The 19503-nt window shown below is 36.0% G+C and overlaps 1 protein-coding gene across 1 annotated transcript in view; it reads right to left on the reverse strand.

The window, feature by feature from the left end:
- Window positions 1–16009: 16009 nt before the first annotated feature.
- Window positions 16010–19503, reverse strand: part of LOC125238421 (alpha-2Db adrenergic receptor-like) — a 767059-nt gene continuing 763565 nt past the window's right edge. Inside the window, exons 5-7 of the mRNA XM_048145752.1 lie at window positions 17636–17771; window positions 16778–16853; window positions 16010–16696 (exon numbers count right to left, since the gene is read on the reverse strand). Of these exons, the coding sequence (XP_048001709.1) occupies window positions 16269–16696; window positions 16778–16853; window positions 17636–17771 (640 nt within the window). The 3' untranslated portion in view covers window positions 16010–16268. The remainder of the gene's footprint in view (window positions 16697–16777; window positions 16854–17635; window positions 17772–19503) is intronic.

Genomic DNA, 19503 nt, shown 5'->3' on the forward strand with positions numbered 1-19503 from the left:
ATAAAATATATTAAATACATTACTTTATCCGTTTTATTTTATTGGAAGGTAAACAAAATTGTAATACTTACAAGTTACGCAAGTTATTGCTGCACGTAAGTGGCAAATATCTGCATTTCTTTAATAAAGTATATTTCTCGAAACCAGCACGGGTTCACGGGTAGCATGGTCGCGCGATAAATGATAAAACATCTGGCCGTCCCTATCGCACTTACTAATAGTGCCTGCATAATTGCCTGCCAGTTAAGAGATTTGATCAAATCACCATAATACCGTAAGTATTCCAGTTGAGACTTTATCATTTCCCTAAATTTGTTAAGCGAAAGTTTCGTCAACTTTCTGTCGTAGTTCAGGGATTTTATCAAATCCCTAAATAAATCTAGTGACCGATGTCTATTGGCCGATTTTATGATTTCACTAAAATTTAGTGAAATAATTGAAATTTGCTAGAGAAATGATGGGATTCGCCATTTTAACATCCTGCGTGATTTGACCATATCCCTCAGAGATTTGTTGAAATTTCTGTTTTGGCCATTTCCCTGTGACATAATATGTGTCGCTTAACTTCAAACTTGGGTAAATCCATTTGACTATCTTTCAGGTCATATTGAAGTTTTTAGATATCCAAGTGCGTTTTCACATTATCCTATCCGATGTCGGATGTCGGAAGGATTTCAATGGAAAAAAATTCAAGATGGCGCCTGTAATGTATGGGATATCGGTCCGACATCCGATATCGGATCGGATAATGTGAAAACGCACTAAAGCAGAATGGATTTACCTAAGTTTGAAGTTAAGCGACACAATACATATACACGGTGAAATAAAAAGTACCGTTTGAAAGCATAGCAACTTTTGAGGTCATAATGAAAAACTTTTATCATAGTACCAATATTATAGTGCTGAAATAGCAAATAAAATTTGGCTTTTCATACATTTCTACAGTTCCATACTAAGGACCGATGCAACTGGTCCTTGAACCACATTTGACAGACACGCGTCATCGATTTAAACTTTCACGATTATTACACATAATTATTTTTAAAATCGGGACTTAATCGTGTATGACTACATATTAAACTGACCTCCAACGTTTCAGGGACAGCGTTGTCCCCGTGGTCTCGGAGAAGACTGGCTTGAAATGACTTTAATATGTAGTCATACGCGATTAAGTCCCCGATTTTAAAGATAATTAGACACATCATCGTCACGCAGCAGACGTCTATGGAACTTCCCATACAATAAAATTTAACGGACGCTTTAACGGTGACAGACGGTTTGATGCAACCGGCCCTAAAAGTTGTTCATTAACACCTCAAAAGTCGCTATGCAAAGTTTGAACGACCCTTTTTATTTCACCCTGTATAACTCTACTAGTTTTTTCCCGCGGCTTCGCTCGCGTCAGAAAGAGACAAAAAGTTGCCTATGTCACTTTCCATCCCTTCAACTATCTCCACTTAAAAAATCACGTCAATTCGTCGCTCCGTTTTGCTGTGAAAGACGGACAAACAAACAGACACACACACTTTCCCATTTATAATATTTAAGCTTTTGCCCGCGGCTTCGCTCGCGTCAGAAAGAGACAAAAAGTTGCCTATGTCACTCTCCATCCCTTCAACTATCTCCACTTAAAAAAATCACGTCAATTCGTCGCTCCGTTTTGGTAAAGGCCCAGGCCCCAGAGGGGGGGTCACGTGGTCTTAATGGCCAACCTAGGCTCCAGGGTGGGGTCATGACCCCCATGACCCCCCCTGGATCAGCGCATGGCCGTGAAACACTGACAAACAAACATACACACACTTTCCCATTTGTAATTATTAGTATGGATTGTTACGCAATAAACCATCACTTACATTCCAACTAAATACAATATTAACGTAACTTGTAGCAAGTTAAACTAGTTTAAACTCTCAATAGGTGCTTACTATTTATTATTCACTAGTAAAGGAACTTAGTTACTACCACGTTCAAGGTAATTATGTGAGGTACTCTATATTTTAAAGCGAGATAACCTAACTACAAAATTAAAATTTTGAAAAAACCCCCGACCGCGACATAGTAGACCGATTTTCATGAAACATGGCTAAGAACACTCCCGACTAACTCAGCTTTCAGACAAAAAAAACTAAATCTAAATCGGTTCATCCGTTCGGGAGCTACGATGCCACAGACAGACACACACACAGACAGACAAACAGACAAACAGACAGACTGACAGACAGATAGACAGATAGACAGACAGACAGACACGTCAAACTTATAACACCCCGCCGTTTTTGCGTCGGGGGTTAAAAATTAGAAATAACCTAACCACAAAATTAAAATTTGAAAAAAAAAAAAAAAACACATAGTGGACAGATTTTCAAGAACCATGGCTAATAAGGACGTAAGAACACTCCCAACTGACTCAGCTTTCAAACAAGCAAACGGCCTCCATCTGCAGGATCTCAAGGGACTGAACTTGAGTTGGATTGAATATTGAGAATTCATACCTACCTACGTAGAGAACCACACGCCGAAAGGTAAGTGCGTCACATTATCTGATCCGATATCGGATGTCGGACAGATATCCCACATATTTACGCCGCCATCTTTGATTTTTAACCCCTGACGCAAAAACGAAGGGGTGTTATAAGTTTGACGTGTTTGTCTGTTTGTCTGTCTGTGGCATCGTAGCTCCCGAACGGATGAACAGATTTAGATTTAGTTTTTTTTTGTTTGAAAGCCGAGTTAATCGAGAGTGTTCTTAGCCATGTTTCATGAAAATCGGTCCACTATGTCGTGGGTTTTTTTCTAAATTTTAATTTTTGTTTTGATATCCTTCCGACTTCCGATATCGGGTCGGATAATGTGAAAACGCTAAGGCCATACGATAATACTCTTTCGTATACTGTGCTAAGGCAGTGGACGTTCCGAGCGGAGCGTTTGGCGGGGCGTGCAGCGGAGCGGGCGAGCGTGCGTCCTCCCTATGCAGCGTCGACTCAGGACACTTGTATTGAGCTTCAATTGTTTGACATGCACGTTGCACGCCTAAATGAGCGTGCATGTGACGCATTTATAAAAAAAATAGTATATAATATTTAATACTTAAAATACAACTATAAAAAAAAAAATCAGTACAGGCCCCGTAGACGAATAGCATTTCTGCGATGTAAAACGCCACCGAAACGCCGCAGAAATGTAGTCTGGCTCCGTCGCGCCAATACGCAAGAGCGATAGAGATAGACAGAGATATCGTGAGCGTTTCGTGAGCGTTTGTGCATTCGGCTACGCACACAGAGGGTCTTTTTTCCATACCGAGGGTTCCATACAAAGTTTAAAATTATTAAATAGTACATTACGAGTCCGACTCACACTTGGCCGGTTTTTTTTCTATTTATGCACTGCAATTTGTATGTAATATAGAATATAGACAATTTTTATTTTGAACGTTCTCTGATTAAACCATTTGTTTTCTACACTGTAATCAAAGATCCTGAATTCCCTGAGCTTTGCTTCAAAAGGCAGAATCGACTGAAAAACGGTAGTTTACAAATTAAATAGCATCTTTAACGTGGTTAGAGAAAGGGACAGTGATGAGGCGATATCGATAGTTGATGGTGACTTATCGATAATTTAATTTTTTAATCTTCTGTAATAGCAGGGGCGGCTCACTCCGCGATTCCATCGCCGCGCTACAAGTACATGCGGGCGGCCGCGAGTTTGCGGCCTAATCAGGGGTGGCTCGCGTTCTCGCAGAACGCACGTCCGCACTTTCTATTGTTACTATACGTCGCGAGTTTTTTTAAAGGTTCATATGCGATATCCGCGTGTGGAATGGCTAACAATGCTTAGTTAAATAAACATCATAAATAAACTAGGACAATCCTACACAGATCTACTATTGATTATGTCATTTTAGTCACTTATGCCCCACGAAAACGTTCAGTAAGGCTTGTGACGTTGGAACTTAAACAAAAATATATAAATATAGTATATACCTAGAGATTTGAATATAAAATTTTATCTGAGTATTAATTTTTTTAGTCCATAGGCAACCCTAGCGTCCGATGCTGCGCACGTGCGGTTCGTTTGTTTGTAATCATTTTGTAGGCATTTAAAAAGGCGGCATTTCGTGAACATCAAAGAAGTGGACCTTCTGTACTTGTACTATTATATATTCTGTGGTAATAGTTATTTTTACACAATGCATTTAGATGTAAATATTAACTTTTATGGGTAGACTAGTATCAAAGACATAATTAAAATCACCACTTTGAAAAATACTTGTACTTTCTTCTTTCGATGAAGAAAGGAATGTAGTAGGTATTGAAATGCATGCATGCCTAGCGGGTATTGACCTTGCCTGCTAAGCCGCGGTCCCGGGTTCGAATCCCGGTAAAAGTATATATTTATTTGTGTGATGAGCACAGATATTTGTTCCTGAGTCATGGATATTTTCTACGTATATATAAGTATTTGTATATTAAATATATCATTGTCTGAGTAACCACTACACAAGCCTTCTTGAGCTTACCGTGGGACTCAGTCAATCTGTTTAAGGATGTCCTATAATATTTATATATTTATTTATATAAGCAGAGTAGGTAAGTTAACTTTGGGGAGCAGTGTGAGATACGAGATTTTTTCACAGACAAAATCTAAGAAAAAACGTACCTCGGAATCATTAAGAAAAATACATTGTCGGCTAGATGGTTGTAGACACCATCGATTGATTCTCAGCTAGATGGCGCTAATATTAATATTTCAATTTTGACACATCAAGGTATACATATAATAGGCCATAATTATATCCAAATCTGAAATTAAACAGTTTTAATTCTGTGCCAAAAGTTGGCAGTCTATGCACGTTTACTTTAACAGCAATTCTCTATATTATTATAATCAACTAGTTTTTGCCCGCGGCTTCGCTCGCGTTAGAAAGAGACAAAAAGTAGCCTTTGTCACTCTCCATCCCTTCAACTAGCTCCACCTAAAAATCATATCAATTCGTCTCTCCGTTTTGCCGTGAAAGACGGACAAACAAACAGACACACACACTTTGCCATCTGTAATATTAGTAATGGATTAAATACACTAACCTGAATACTAAACTCAAATCGATAATTGGTTGATATAAAAAAATATCGACAATAGCCATCCCTACAGGCAGCGTATAGGGCGGTTATCGATGAAAGGATAATCGATATCGATAAAATTATCGATAGCCACCCATCTCTACGCTGTCCTTAAGGGAATTAGTCGTAGAAACGGTTCTTTCTCGGTTTATCTTGCATTCGTTCACAAATGGCCGTCCGTATTGGATACTATAGTAAATAGTTCCTTTGTGCGGGATTGAATTTTTTTGTTTTTCTAAGCTTTGCTTTTTTGTAGTTCTGCATTGTTGGGATTAGATTGAGTCGATTCTGTTGTCCGCATTTCTATTTCAATAAACCTAACACAAAATTATTATTTTTTAAACCCATTTTCATGAAACATGGCTACATAAAAAAAACCGGTCAAGTGCGAGTCGGACTAGCCCACCGAGGGTTCCGTAGCCGTACAAACTTTCAATAGTTAAAATAATCATGTTTCTCATACAACTTTAAATACGTATAGGTATAGCGCTTTAGAAGTAGGTAGAGGTATAGCGCCATCTCTCGGCGAATTCCCTCAACCTTTATAGTATGTACGTATGACGTTTACCGATTTTGACAGTTTTTACTTTAATTCGAATAGAAAGAGGTTTTTTTTACGTTAACTCTGGTATTAATTTGAAGTACGATATACAGCCGCAAGTGTGATTAAATTGAAAGATAAAATCTGAAAAGTTTTTTTTAAATGAAAAAAAAAAGTTTCCAAATTACACACACAATGGTGATTTTTTTTGCGGCTTTGGAAATTAGACGACTTTCGGAATTACCCTAGTGCACCTTATATAAAAAAAATTATAACCTACAACTTGCATTTTATATTTGAGAATTTTTATATTACCTACGACCATTGAAGATTTTACCTATTGAAAAAGTTAAATGTTAACACAATTTTTTTTTAGCTAAAATGTTAGAATACAAACCAAACTCATTGACTACCGGTTGCTACCGGTCCCCTTGAGAACAAAGCTGGACCCGCACTTGACCAAGGACACACCTCAAGGTCCTATCGAAATATAAATCCCCGTCTTCATTACTCCGCCGTGGCTGACGATGTGGTGGAGTAGGTACGTTCGCCGGAAGACTGGCTACACGCTGAGGGTACACCAGGCCCCGTAGCCGAATGGCATTTCTCCGACGCCAAACGAAAGCGATACGCCGCTGGCTCTGTCGCGCCAATACGCAAGCGCGATAGAGATAGATATCTACTAGCGCTTCGTTTCGTGAGCGTTTCGTGAGCGATTGTGCCATTCGGCTAGCCACCCAGGCTACAGTCGCGTCACTACGTACACTTCAGTTCGTTCGCTGTTTCGTCATTGCCCAAATCAATTGTTTAGTTATAATACTTTTATTCTTTGTAATGTTTTTTTTTATTATTTAATTTCATGACGCATTGGATTTATCTGTAATGTCATTGAAATATGTTTTCAAATAAATAATAATAATAAATAAATAAAGAATGCATACTGAAATCAAGAACGATTTAATACTGGACTGACAAAGCCCATACAAAAAAACGTACGCATGAAATGGGCCTTTTAGGCTTAAAACTAGATGGCGCTGTTCGAAGCCTGGAAGTGGCCAAAATCATATTTTCCTCAAATATTTTTGCGTGTTTTTATGTTTTATAAGAACAAATGACATTAGGTATTTCTTTATTTTAAAATCATGAAATCACGTCAATACACATTTAAAAAAATTCCAGGCATCATCAGTGTAGTTTTGGTAATATTTAATAGGTGGCGCTAGAAAGTCGAGATAAGATTCTTATTATGAAGATTGTAAATCTATATTCTATATTAATATTATAAATGGGAAAGTGTGTGTGTCTGTTTGTTTGTCCGTCTTTCACGGCAAAACGGAGCGACGAATTGACGTGATTTTTCAAGCGGAGATAGTTGAAGGGAGCGAGAATGACATAGGCTCCTTTTTGTTTCTTTCTAACGCGAGCGAAGCCGCTGGCAAAAGCTAGTCCTATATAAATTATCCGTGATGAAATTAAGAAGCAGAATCAACTCCGATATCATTGTTGTGAATATTGACATTTTACGATGTGAAAACAGCCGTTTAAGAAGATTGTGGTTCAACTGTTGTTGCATTCTCTTAAATTAAGAGAATGATGATTAATTAGTGATGTGCAAGTTACGGAAACTTCACAAAAAAATCTTAAATTTCTTGAAAAATTCACGAAACTTTCACGAAAAATAAAGGGAATTTAAATTTATGAAATGGAAAGTTTCCATCCATACAATTGTCCATACAACTTGATACAAAGTATGGAAAGTTTCCGAAGTCAAAGAGAAAGATATCAAGTAAATGAACGCTTTCCATCAGGCGGACCGTATGCTTGTTAGCCAACGACGTAGAATAAAAAAAAATTGACCTTGACGCCACTCTTCAGTATTTCATAGTAATTCCATGTTAGCAATATCGTTTTGACAGTTCTTAAAAAGAAACTGATTTGACCGATTTGACTAGTAGGAAACTAGTCTTATTATGAATGGGGCCCAAAGAATACTCATTACTCACTAGGTTATGATCATAGTTATGATGGGGCCATCCTGGATTATTTTCATGCAAATAGTTTGTTACTGTAGTCTATGGTAAAATGGCATTTTATAAAAGACGTTTTTCATTTCTGACATATCGTCATTGACATTCGATTGTTCAGCAACCGTAAGTCTTAAAATACTGCCGTATTTATATTTAAGTGTTAAATTCTATTGGCATTTTTGAAGGATGGGAGATGAAGCGCTAACGATACTAGATGTGCTTGAAGTCGACCTCTGTCGGCGAGAGATTTTCGAACACCTGGCCATTGAGGATATAGTCCGCACAGAGACCGTCAGCCGACGGTGGCAGCACATGATACTACAATACCTCCAAATGTGTCGCAATATACATTTGATAGCCAAACCTTTCCGATCCGGACAATGCTTCATTCACTCTTCCCCAATTTGCTCCCAACGCATCATAAATATATCTGTTTATATTCTGTCTGATTTTAGCAAGATAGTCCAGAAGTTAGGATCTTCAATTCTAAGTTTGACTACAAATATAAATGACATAAGATTTTGGGAGATCATAGAGTTGAACTGTCCTGAATTGCGACGCTTATACCTGAAAGGAAAACGATTTATTGACGTGTACGGTAGCTTAGAAGAACCAACGTGTGTTATCTGAAATAATTCGCAGAATAAATGCTCAGGAAATCAAGTTTGAGAATGTTGAACTGCCAGAACATATTGTAGATCAATTACACTTAAACAATTTAACATATTTGGGCTTATGCAACTGCCGGGGCTTAAAATTTGAGCCTTTATATAACATCGTTGATCGTTCCCCAAACAATGCTACTCTGGAGTATGTCAGGAACGGAATAAATAATTTATTTTCAGCGTTGCACGTACTGTTGAAAAAGATGTCAAAGTTGGAATATATATTTCTATATAACCATGGCGCTGAAGTAATTACGTTGAGCGACGAATTGTCTGAAAGAGTCAGTAAGCTACATAATTTAAAACGGCTTGTAATGAGGAATAATATATGTGTGAAAAGTGCATTCTTAGATGCATTATCTCGAGGGTGTCATAAACTTGAGTACCTTGATGTTGCATACTGGGCGTTAAAAGATTCATCAAGTATCATCGCAGTAAAGAACAAAGCAGAAGATATTATGAATTTTTTAGTCAAACGAGGTCCTGCCAACGCTTATTTATGCTTCGAAAACCAGCTAAAAAGCCTAGAAAAAAGTTGATTCTAACTTTGAAGCCATTTTTATCGATATGGCGCAAATGGGCTACTCCGGAGATGGAGGAGAAAGCAAAACGCGACATGGATAATCTAGTGGACCCTTTCACTCTTAGAGTTCAACTCCCTTTGGACATGGTCAGTCTGAGCAGAAACTGAAAATAGTAGTGCAGTTATTTATATAGGTAAATTGCCAATGACTGGCCTTTTTAATAACGGCCACATTGTAATAAAATAAAACTCGTATATTGGTAAATAGTTCATTTTATTAGGGTTCCGTAGTCAAAAAGGAACCCTTATACACCCTGTTTTTATTGAATTCCATTAACTTTAAGGGAAGGTTCTTAAGATCAAATACAATTAATTTCTCTAAGAAACTAGCGTCTTAACTCGAGGTTATCGAGTTATTAAAAAAATAAAGATAATTACTGAACACGTGTGTGTACTGACAGCCTATACCAATTCCTAATGTTATTTGACATGTGCCGTCAATCACTTGACACTAACTTGAATGTTATTCTTAAGGGTCTTTCACACTAATAAATTCATTTATTATGTATGAAAATTATAATTTTTTTTTTGCGAATTTAACTAAAAGTGATATACAGGGTGGACGGATGGACGGACGGACAGACATGGCGAAACTACACCGTGTTGTTTTTTGTTTTCCGTTAAAATCGACACGTAGCTAGGTTCATTAATAGGAACCACCCTGTATATCACTTTTCGTTAAATTCGCAAAAAAAAACAATATTGAACAGCGAGCGTAGCGTTAGTTTGCGTTATTTTAACATAGGATTGTTTCTTGTAAATGGTTTCGTAAATTATTCCTTGTCCATCATAGGAGGTATGCAGTTTTCCGGTTTCAGTTATGGACACTCGCAATATAACACTATTTCTTTATATCTTTGGAATAAAAAACTAATAGTATACCTTACCTGATGGTTAATGCAGTAAGTAAAACTCATTCAAGTTTACACCGAGTATTATTTATTAGTTATTTTATACATGAACGCAGCTCTCTTACCAACATTACTGAGAATTCGTCCTGGGGGCCGAGTTTTGAATCCCGGACATTCGATTTCGTGAAATTCGTTCAATAATATCTCCACTAGTAGCAATTTAAATTCTACTAACAGAATCTAAAACGAGTGGTCATTACCACTAGTTTTAAAATTACTAGCCGTCCTTCAAAAATAGCGTTACGTCGTTTTCCACAGACTTTCGAACGGCGAATTCGTGCGTTCGAAATTGAAAAATCGATCCCCTGATTTTTTTTTCAGTAAACTGATGACTTTTAATCTTGCCGCCAAATCCTTCAGAAATAACCGAATAAAATAAAACTTCAAAATTAAGCAGCTCTATGACTCTTGTTTATAGCAAAACTAGCTTTTGCTCGCGGCTTCGCTCGCGTTAGAAAGAGATAAAAAGTAGCCTATGTCACTTTCCATCCCTTCAACTATTTCCAGATAAAAAATCACGACAATTCGTCGCTCCGTTTTGCCGTGAAAGACGGACAAACAAATAGACACACACACTTTCCCATTTATAATATTAGTAAGTATGGACATGGTATGGACTATGGATATGGATACTAACTGGTCTGACTGCAGGTTTCTTTTTACGAAAATGTAGTTGAAAGATATAAATATGTAAGTGACAGTGAAACAGACACACACACTTTCCCATTTATAATATGCAATCTGAATGCCATCAGTTTTTAGAAACTAATTTTAGATACATATTTTTAAGGCTTTGTGTCTTTTTTGTCCATAATGGCATCACCGTCCATTATGGGTACCTACTTATTTTACGTTACTTAGATTCGGGGACTATAAAAATGAAAATTAAAACGAAACATCAAAGATTAAAATTTGTATATTTGGTACTTCGTATATTTTTTCATTTACACTTGACTCGATAAGAATTAGTAGTATCGTATAATCTTAGCGTAGATTACCACAGTACATCATAAAGAACAGTACGAACGGAACGCGTCATGATAAACTAAAATAGTTTATAACAAATTCTAGATAGGTTTACTGTATATAATTATCTATACGTAGTTTAAATAGTATATTAAATTTAGAACAATTTTTCATGAACAATTTGCTAGTATTTAAATACATATATAATATCGACTTGAGTCGTTAAGGAAATTCTAGTAAGGTTAAACAAAGTATAATATCTGTACAAACGTAACTTTCCAATAGTAAAATTTTATTACATTTTGTTTCTTAAAAAAGAACTGTACTTTGTATAATTAAAATTATTGCATTTAATACTGGTGTCTAATATTCGAACGACATTTGCGGTGGCAAACTGTAGCAAGAACATTTTTTGCAAAAAAAACACGCAATCAAGTTTTTGATCGTATATTTTTTTTTAGATAGGATCCCAACAACTAGCAAGGGCTCGATGCTTAATTGATAGGATCCGTCTATAATATTATATAAAAAAATTATTTAATTGTTATTCCGCATACCATATAAATAATACCTTACATTATAGTATATTAAAAATTGTAATGGCAGAATCAATATCGTCATAAATAAACTTCTATCCGTGCAAAAATTATGTCCTGCATAAAATTCTGGTGTCAATTTACACAGGAAAAGAACTTTTGATTTCTACTAATATATTTTGATTTATGTAGAATCACACACACATTGGAAGACTATATGAAATTTTATAAAAGAGATATTTTAAAAAGAAATTTATGATCAATGTCTATTGCTCATGATTCAGTACAATACGAGTTATAATGTTTAATTATTCTAGAAATCTAATTACATCTATACGGCAATGGTGTTGCAGTGTTATTATTTCGAATTATTATATAATTAAGTAATAGTTTATACAATTACGTTAAAACTGTATAAGTACTTACGTTAAACGAAGAAAGTTTACATCAATTTAGAATTAAATTCTCGTTGTTGTTCTTTTATAATTTATTATTATAATATTGGTAATTGTTGTAGTTATACAATTTACAAGGATAAATAATGTACAATAGTAGATATATGCAGGATGAATACAAGATGTGTAAACTATGATCAGTCGTAGGTATAGTTGATATTTTATTAGTAATTTATTTACGTACGGTTTTAAAAGAAACTCTAACACTAGTCATAAGTTTAGTTTCTTTAATAATGATTTTATTATAGACCAGTTAGCTATAATTTACAAAAGGGAAGCGTTAAAAAAACTATTTACGATTTATCTTATATGGCAATTCATAAAACAATTTTACATTACTATACATACACTGAATGTATTTTCATAAGATTAGAAAAATTTACAGGAAGTATTTTGGTGTTCTTTTTGGTTAATTAATTAATTCTAATTTACATTTAATATTAAATTAAGTACTATTTACACATAAAGTAATATAACTAAAATGTTATAATTATTCGCGACCAGCGCTACGGAAAATAAAAGTTTACAGCAAGTATCCTAACTTAAAATCAGATTAAGTACATATAATTATAATACAATTAAATGTTTTTACTATATAAAGTGCATTTATTGTTGTGTTAGTGCTTGATCGATAGGCACAGAGGCACAGTCATTTATTAGATTATAATAGAATTACTCTACTGGTGATTGAATATACTGTGAGCATTCTTTAATCAAAAAGAACTTTTAGGAATAAAAAATATTCGGCATTTGCATCTTATGAAAAATATAATATCTATAGATCTAAATATAAAATATAGATCTAAATTATTAGTAAAACTGAATTAATTGTTAATTAATACAAATAAATGGAGATTATTAAATATATCTTTAATTATAAAATTTAATAAAATAAAATATACTTAAAATAAGTACGTTTTTTAATAAAATCACGCTCAAAAACATTCAACAGTTTCTTTAACACCACGTCTTTACAATGTTATTTAATATTTGGATATGGTTATGAGTAATGGAAGAACGTTGCATTTAGAAAAAGTATAATTAATATTTCCTGAAATAAGAATCAATTCACTATTCAAGAAAAATCTATTCTTTTTAATTAAAGGTTAACTTCGCTATTCATAAAACTTACTGACCTGAATTAGTTAAATTATGTACCCACAGATGTAGTGCGACAAGGGTTTCCTTCATATTTTTCCGGAAACGTTCGTATTTGTCATGCTAGTTCAGTCAATGTCAGTACATCTTGTACTGAGACTGACTGAAATAGCATGCTTCGTTCGTAGTTCGTACGTTTCCATAACAATACGAAGGTAAATCTTTTCGTACTACATTTGTATCATCAGTATCATCACTTTCTGAACCGATAGCACGATCGCGCGATAAATGATAAAACATCAGGCCGTCCCTATCACACTTACAAATAGTGCGTGTCCCTGCCTGATGTTATATCATCTATCGCGCGACCATGATTGCCTGCTTGATAACTAAACAATACATGAATACACATGGTAATAATTATGACAGATGATTATTACGTATTAGCTTATTCAGGCTAAAGCGTTTATGTATAACGTCACAAATGTTATGAATATTAAAAAAAAGGTTATCGAAACTGTGTGGGTTTTGTATAAAGAAGTGTGTAGTGTAAGGTAGTGTTTAGGATATTACGAGTTTTGTATTATGTTAGAATCAATCCCATGTGAAAGTTAATCTTAAAATGTATGAATGAATATTTGCTACAATAATTTCAAATCCTTCAATTAAGTAATTTTTAGAAAATGCTACGACAATTTTAATTGAATTACGAATTGTCTAAGTTTAAATTACAAAATTTTAATATATGTTTGAACTGATTGTAGCAACTTGTATAAATGTAATGAATCTTAGGACTTTACTAGCAAATAAGTTTATAAATCTACTACTTTGTACATATTATAAGCGCATATGTATTGCAAGGGGATGTGTTTGTGTAAGCGGTTGTTATATAAATATTAAAACTTGACTGTTTATTTTTGTTAAAATAAATATAGGTATCTGGCTCTCCAACACAAAATAATTATCCTTTTTACGCTTTACGTACAGTCAACCAGTTGGAACCCTAGGCCACTCTACAACCATGTCAAAATGACAAGCAGTAAGAGATTTCTTACAATCTGATTTACAATGTCACTATGACATAGTTCTACAGTGGCCTAGGGTTCCAAATGTTCCAATTGGTTGACTGTACAATAAAGTTTTTTCCTGTGAAAATTTAAGAGAAATTCTGATATAAAGAACCTTATTAGCATAAGTATACATATCATTTGTGTTAGAATGCCATAAATTACTAAAACACATTAAAAGGAAACATAATAATATACTATAGTGACAAACGTAAAATAACTAGGTATTTATTTTTTTAACTGCCACAAATAAATACAAACTAAAGCTATGCATAACAATTCAAATTGTTTATAAGTACTACATTAGTTTAGTACTTATTAATTATATAAATTATTACGCTACCATCCCCTTGCATTGTAAAATATTTACCTTTTATTAATGCAAGCTAAATTTACCTTTAAAATATATTCTTTATGAACTTTAAAGCTATTTAATTCCTTTATTATATTTTACAGTATGTAAGGAATATTTTAGGTTACAAGTATAATCAAATCCTTTAGTGTTTGCAGTATTATAGTTTGTCTATACAAACTCTATTGATGTTATTAAGGAAGTTTGTTCTAAAACGGTTTTCACTAGTATATCAAAATAAGATCAGTCTGTAATGTTTTATTCAAGATACCAGTCTATATTATAATAAGTTAGGTTAGGTTAGGTTAGGTTATTATTATATAAAAAAAACTCAAAATAAATATTTTTGAGTCTATTCCAATATTTGAAATTGTAATGTATAAGACGTAGTATATTGTTATTTTATCTGACAAATACTTGTCTGTTAATTTTACTATAATATTCAATTGCCAATAATTGTTAAGCAGGTTATAAAATTGGAGACCATCAGTAAACACTTGATTTATATTATATTTTTAGGAACAATGCGATTATTTGAATTGAAGATTTTTTTTATAAGTTAAAAACACGAATACAACAAACTTCCAAAATAAAACCCTAGGTATAGTTTTTGCTACATTTTACAAATCACTACCAAAATGTATTTTTACAATATTTTATATTACAGCAAAACAATATTGTAGCCACTTCATGTTTGACATAATTCCAATAGTCATAATTAGTTTAAGTATATTATTTTACATGAAGTAACTGTATAAGCCTAAGAATAAGCCGACCTAAGATATATAATGACAATGTTAATTTGTATTCGGTTTTCTGTTTATACTTGAACTATGGTATAGTGATTTTTGGTTCTATTACTTCGTTTATTATGTTTACCAGTCAATAAAAAATACATTTCATATTGAGGGTATATTGAAATCTTAAACATTGCAAATATTTTTTAATTTACCAATGATTAATGTCAGGAAAGAAAATATTAATTATTATGTTACATGCTCGGAGACACTAAAATATAATTATTGGTATTTCAAAACTATAGTCTTACGCCGTGTCTTGCGTGGGCGACGGTCGCGCGACCGTCGTCGTCGCGTCTCATACTTCCATATCGATAAGGTTTGATTTCGTATGCGTCGCATCGCTGTCGCGCGACCATCGCGCGACCGTCGCCCACGCAAGCCACGGCGTTACTCATTTGCTTATTGATGTACTTACTGTTTTCAAAAGTTTACTGTGCACCTATAGCTTTCTGAACCATACATCACTATACCACAGATACTGCTGAAAATTTTAGAAGCTCCCACCGTGTATGTAGTTTAGTTAAAAATTCGCAACTACTCAGAGAAACCCCATACTAACGTTTGCGTCTGCTAAGTGAAATAAATGACTGCTGCTCGGTGCAACGTCGCTACGTAGCGACGCCATTTTGTATAGTGCTGATTAATGTAAGTCCTGAGTGTACGCTGGTATTCGGCGGGGCATGCGGCGTGCATGTCAAGTAATTGAAGCTCATACATGTGTCCTTGAGTTGACGCTGCATACGGTGCAGCCTCACCGAACGCTCCACTTCGAGCGAGCGTCCACTCACGGCTCAGCCACGACATTGGTGTAAGCGCGACAGCGGTGAGCGGCGGCCATACATTGGAGCGAGACACACCAATGGGACTTCTCATTCGCACGTATGGCCGCCGCTCATCGCTGTCGCGCTTAGACCAATGTCGTGGCTGAGCCGTCAGGTCTTATACTAAAGTCACCGACGCTCAAAAGACGTTAGTGTGGATTCTCTCTCAAACGTAGGGTACTTCAGTTTGTTCTATATTTCACTGTTATCACATGAGACTGTCCTTGGTTATGGCGTTAACGTACATTGTAAAGCCCCGGTGCTGCCCTCTGTTGCGCCATCATGATGCGGTTGGCCACGCATCTGTAGCAGCACAGGTAGGCCAAACATCACTTAAACAGTATCCTCCTAAACGCCCTTCTGAAATCCTTATTAAAAATGGTGTAAATCACAGGATTTAGTACAGAGTTCATGTAGCCTAGCCAGAATGCTACAGCGAATGCTATTCCTGGTATCTCGCATGCTCTGCAAGCGGCTTTGAGGATGTATAAGAAGAAGAACGGAAGCCAGCATGCAATGAAGCTTCCCATGATTAATCCTAGAATTAAAGTGGCTCGCTTTTCTTTTTTTCTTGCTAACCTCCGTTTCTCCCGCTCCGGATCTCTAGGTTTATGCTGCTTCGGGAGGGCCGGTTCGCATTCGCTCTTCTGCTTCTTCTCCTGCCTTCTGGAAGTTTCGGACTTTTTCCCGAAGATGGGTTGGCAGATTCTGAACTTGAGCGGTTTGACGCCGGCGCAGCGGGAGACGACGCCGGAATCTGAAGAAGAAGGGTCGAATTCAGAGACCATGTCGGTGTCGATGGCGACGCTGGGCGCCCGGCATCGCTCGCGCGGCTCACCGTTGACGCTGAGCGTGGAGCTGCGCAGCTGGCACGCCGCGAGCGGGTTGCGCGTCACCTGCGCCGAGGTCACCACCTGGAACAAGCACGGGGAATCGTTGAGCTTTCATAAGTGGTCAAATACATGTATGTTGTGGTAAAGCCTGCCCAGAAATACATGACTACTAGCTTTTTCCCGCGGCTTAGCTCGCGTTAAAGTCGATAGTTGCTGAATGCTCCATACACATTTCCACTCCCCATTTTAGGGAAGTGGGGGGTTAGAAAGAAACAAAAAGTAGCTTATGTCACTCTCAGTCTCTTCAGCTACCTCCACTTAAAAAATCACGTCAACTTGTCGTTCCGTTTTGCCGTGAAAGACGGACAAACAAACAGACACGCACCTTTCTCATTTGTAATATAAGTATGGATTGTCAAGAGGGCGCTGCTAATCTGATGTATGCGGTGTCAGTTCAGAATAATTGTATGAAGAAAATACGTTTTCAAAGCAGTCTCAATAAATACAGACTCATCTTTTTAAGACTCTTGTTACTACTATACTGCCCATTATACCCCCCCACCCCCATCTAGCGTCTCGCGAGCGTAGCATCGAGCCAACTGTATAGCAAAGTCTGACGCCGCGTCAGCGCGACGTGGACGCGGCGTCTTTTCTCATACAGTAGGCCCGACGCTACGCTCGCGAGATGTGAGGGGAACCTTAGTGGGTTCCAAATAGTAATAACATGTATAGAAAACATATATTTGTCTCTGTTTAACCCAATAGTTGACTGATAGAGAATGCCATTTGGCATTAAGCCCGCCATTTGTACATGTTTCTTTAGTTGTTCAATAAAGTTTAAATAAATAAAACAGTAAGCTCACCTTAAGTGTGTCTTTTCTCTCCTCTTGCTGCGGCATCATGTCTCCCGCTTCACTCGTCGAGATGTCGCTAGCGAGGTCGCACGTGACCGTCGGTATTGGCACCTGCTGTGCCTCTATCGTAGATATTTGACTTACTCTGAAACAATAACATTTTTTTGGTTGGTAAAATTTGACAGAAATATTTATGACACGTTCATAAATAACATTGCATTGTACTTTACACACACCTTCAGGTAATCTCCCTACATATTCCGTAGCTTAAAGTTCATATTATAGTAATAAAGCATACGTCCTAAATAATACGTTGTTTCACTCAACGCTCCTTACATGGCGACCTTGCCAGGATTTTTAAATGCTAAGGCAATGTCATCATCTTCTATTGATGAAATCTCTTATCAAAAATATCTGGTATAAAAATAAAACTATGGAAACGGATTAAATCGCGTATAATGAATTTAAAATATATCCCGACGTTTCGAACTCTTTACAGCGTTCGTGGTCGTAGTTTTATTTCATGAGTAACTGTCGCGGTAACCGAAGACAATATAATATCTGGTATCCTAAAATTAAAAATAAATACTGATAGATATATCTATCGGTATTTATTAAATTAAATTTATGTTTGTTAAAGACTTAATACATGGGTGAATAATACATTATATGAGTTATCTCTTACATTATGTGATTGACACTGCTATGAAGAATTATTTTAGTAATTAATTGACTTCAAATTTATATACGATATGAAGGGGCGAAGGTTAATTTCCCATAGAAAAAATTGATTTCGTGCCTTTTTTAGTACCAAGATTGGATTGACCGTCTATACCTATCATATCACTTTCTTACACAAATTTTCATTGTTACTTCACTTAGTTTCAATCGGACACTAGAAACGCCTGATTGAATATCCCTTGAATAGAATTGTTTTTAATCAATTCTCAAGTTGGTCCGATGAATAGGACCGGGGAGATTCGGTGCGAAGTTGTTGTTACCGATATCGAACTTGGTCTAGAACTTGTGTTTGTAAAGGAGAATTCTATGGATGCCTCTTGAACGTAAGCTGCATTTGTAAACAATGCTGATAGGGGAGATCGAGGTGAGTTGTGACAGAGGCGAGTTGTGACAACGTCGACTTTTTAAAACTTATTAACTACTTATAAGCAAGCTCGCTACAGCGCAGGTTTTTTGGTAAATTCCCCGGCTAACAAACGCGCGCTATTGCGAACATGCTGATACTTAGTTAAATTTCTAAAGATACCTAAAGTTTCCAAAAATCGATTGTCACAACTCGACTCGGTCCTCCTTACATATACAAATACATACATAAACTCACGCCTGTATTTCCAAACGAAGTACGAAAAACTGGAAGTTTCAGGCAATTAAGGGGTTGAAAGAAATTGTGATACAGTGATGTGGCCACTTGGCCAGCCTATCGCCCACACCTGTACAATGGAACCCATATCCCACAGTCATCTTCTACGACGCTCGCGGGATGAAAGTGAGTGTGGTGAAATTCTCAACCCGTCACCACACGGTCACACCTCGGACACTTCCGATCAAAATCGATCGTTTTTTGATAATATTAATATTTTCGGAAATAATCGCTCCTAAAGGAAAAAAAGTGCGTCCCCCTCCCTCTAACTTTTGAACCATATATTTAAAAAATATGAAAAAAATCACAAAAGTAGAACTTTATAAAGACTTTCTAGGAAAATTATTTTGAACTTTATAGGTTCAGTAGTTTTTGAGAAAAATACGGAAACCTACGGAACCTTACATTGAGCGTGGCCCAACACGCTCTTGGCCGGTTTTTATTATTATAAATGGGTTTACTCTTGGCCACTGACTAACCAAGTCAAAGACGTGGC

This window comes from Leguminivora glycinivorella, chromosome 23 (assembly GCF_023078275.1).
Source record: "Leguminivora glycinivorella isolate SPB_JAAS2020 chromosome 23, LegGlyc_1.1, whole genome shotgun sequence".
Taxonomy (NCBI): Eukaryota; Metazoa; Arthropoda; class Insecta; order Lepidoptera; family Tortricidae; genus Leguminivora; species Leguminivora glycinivorella.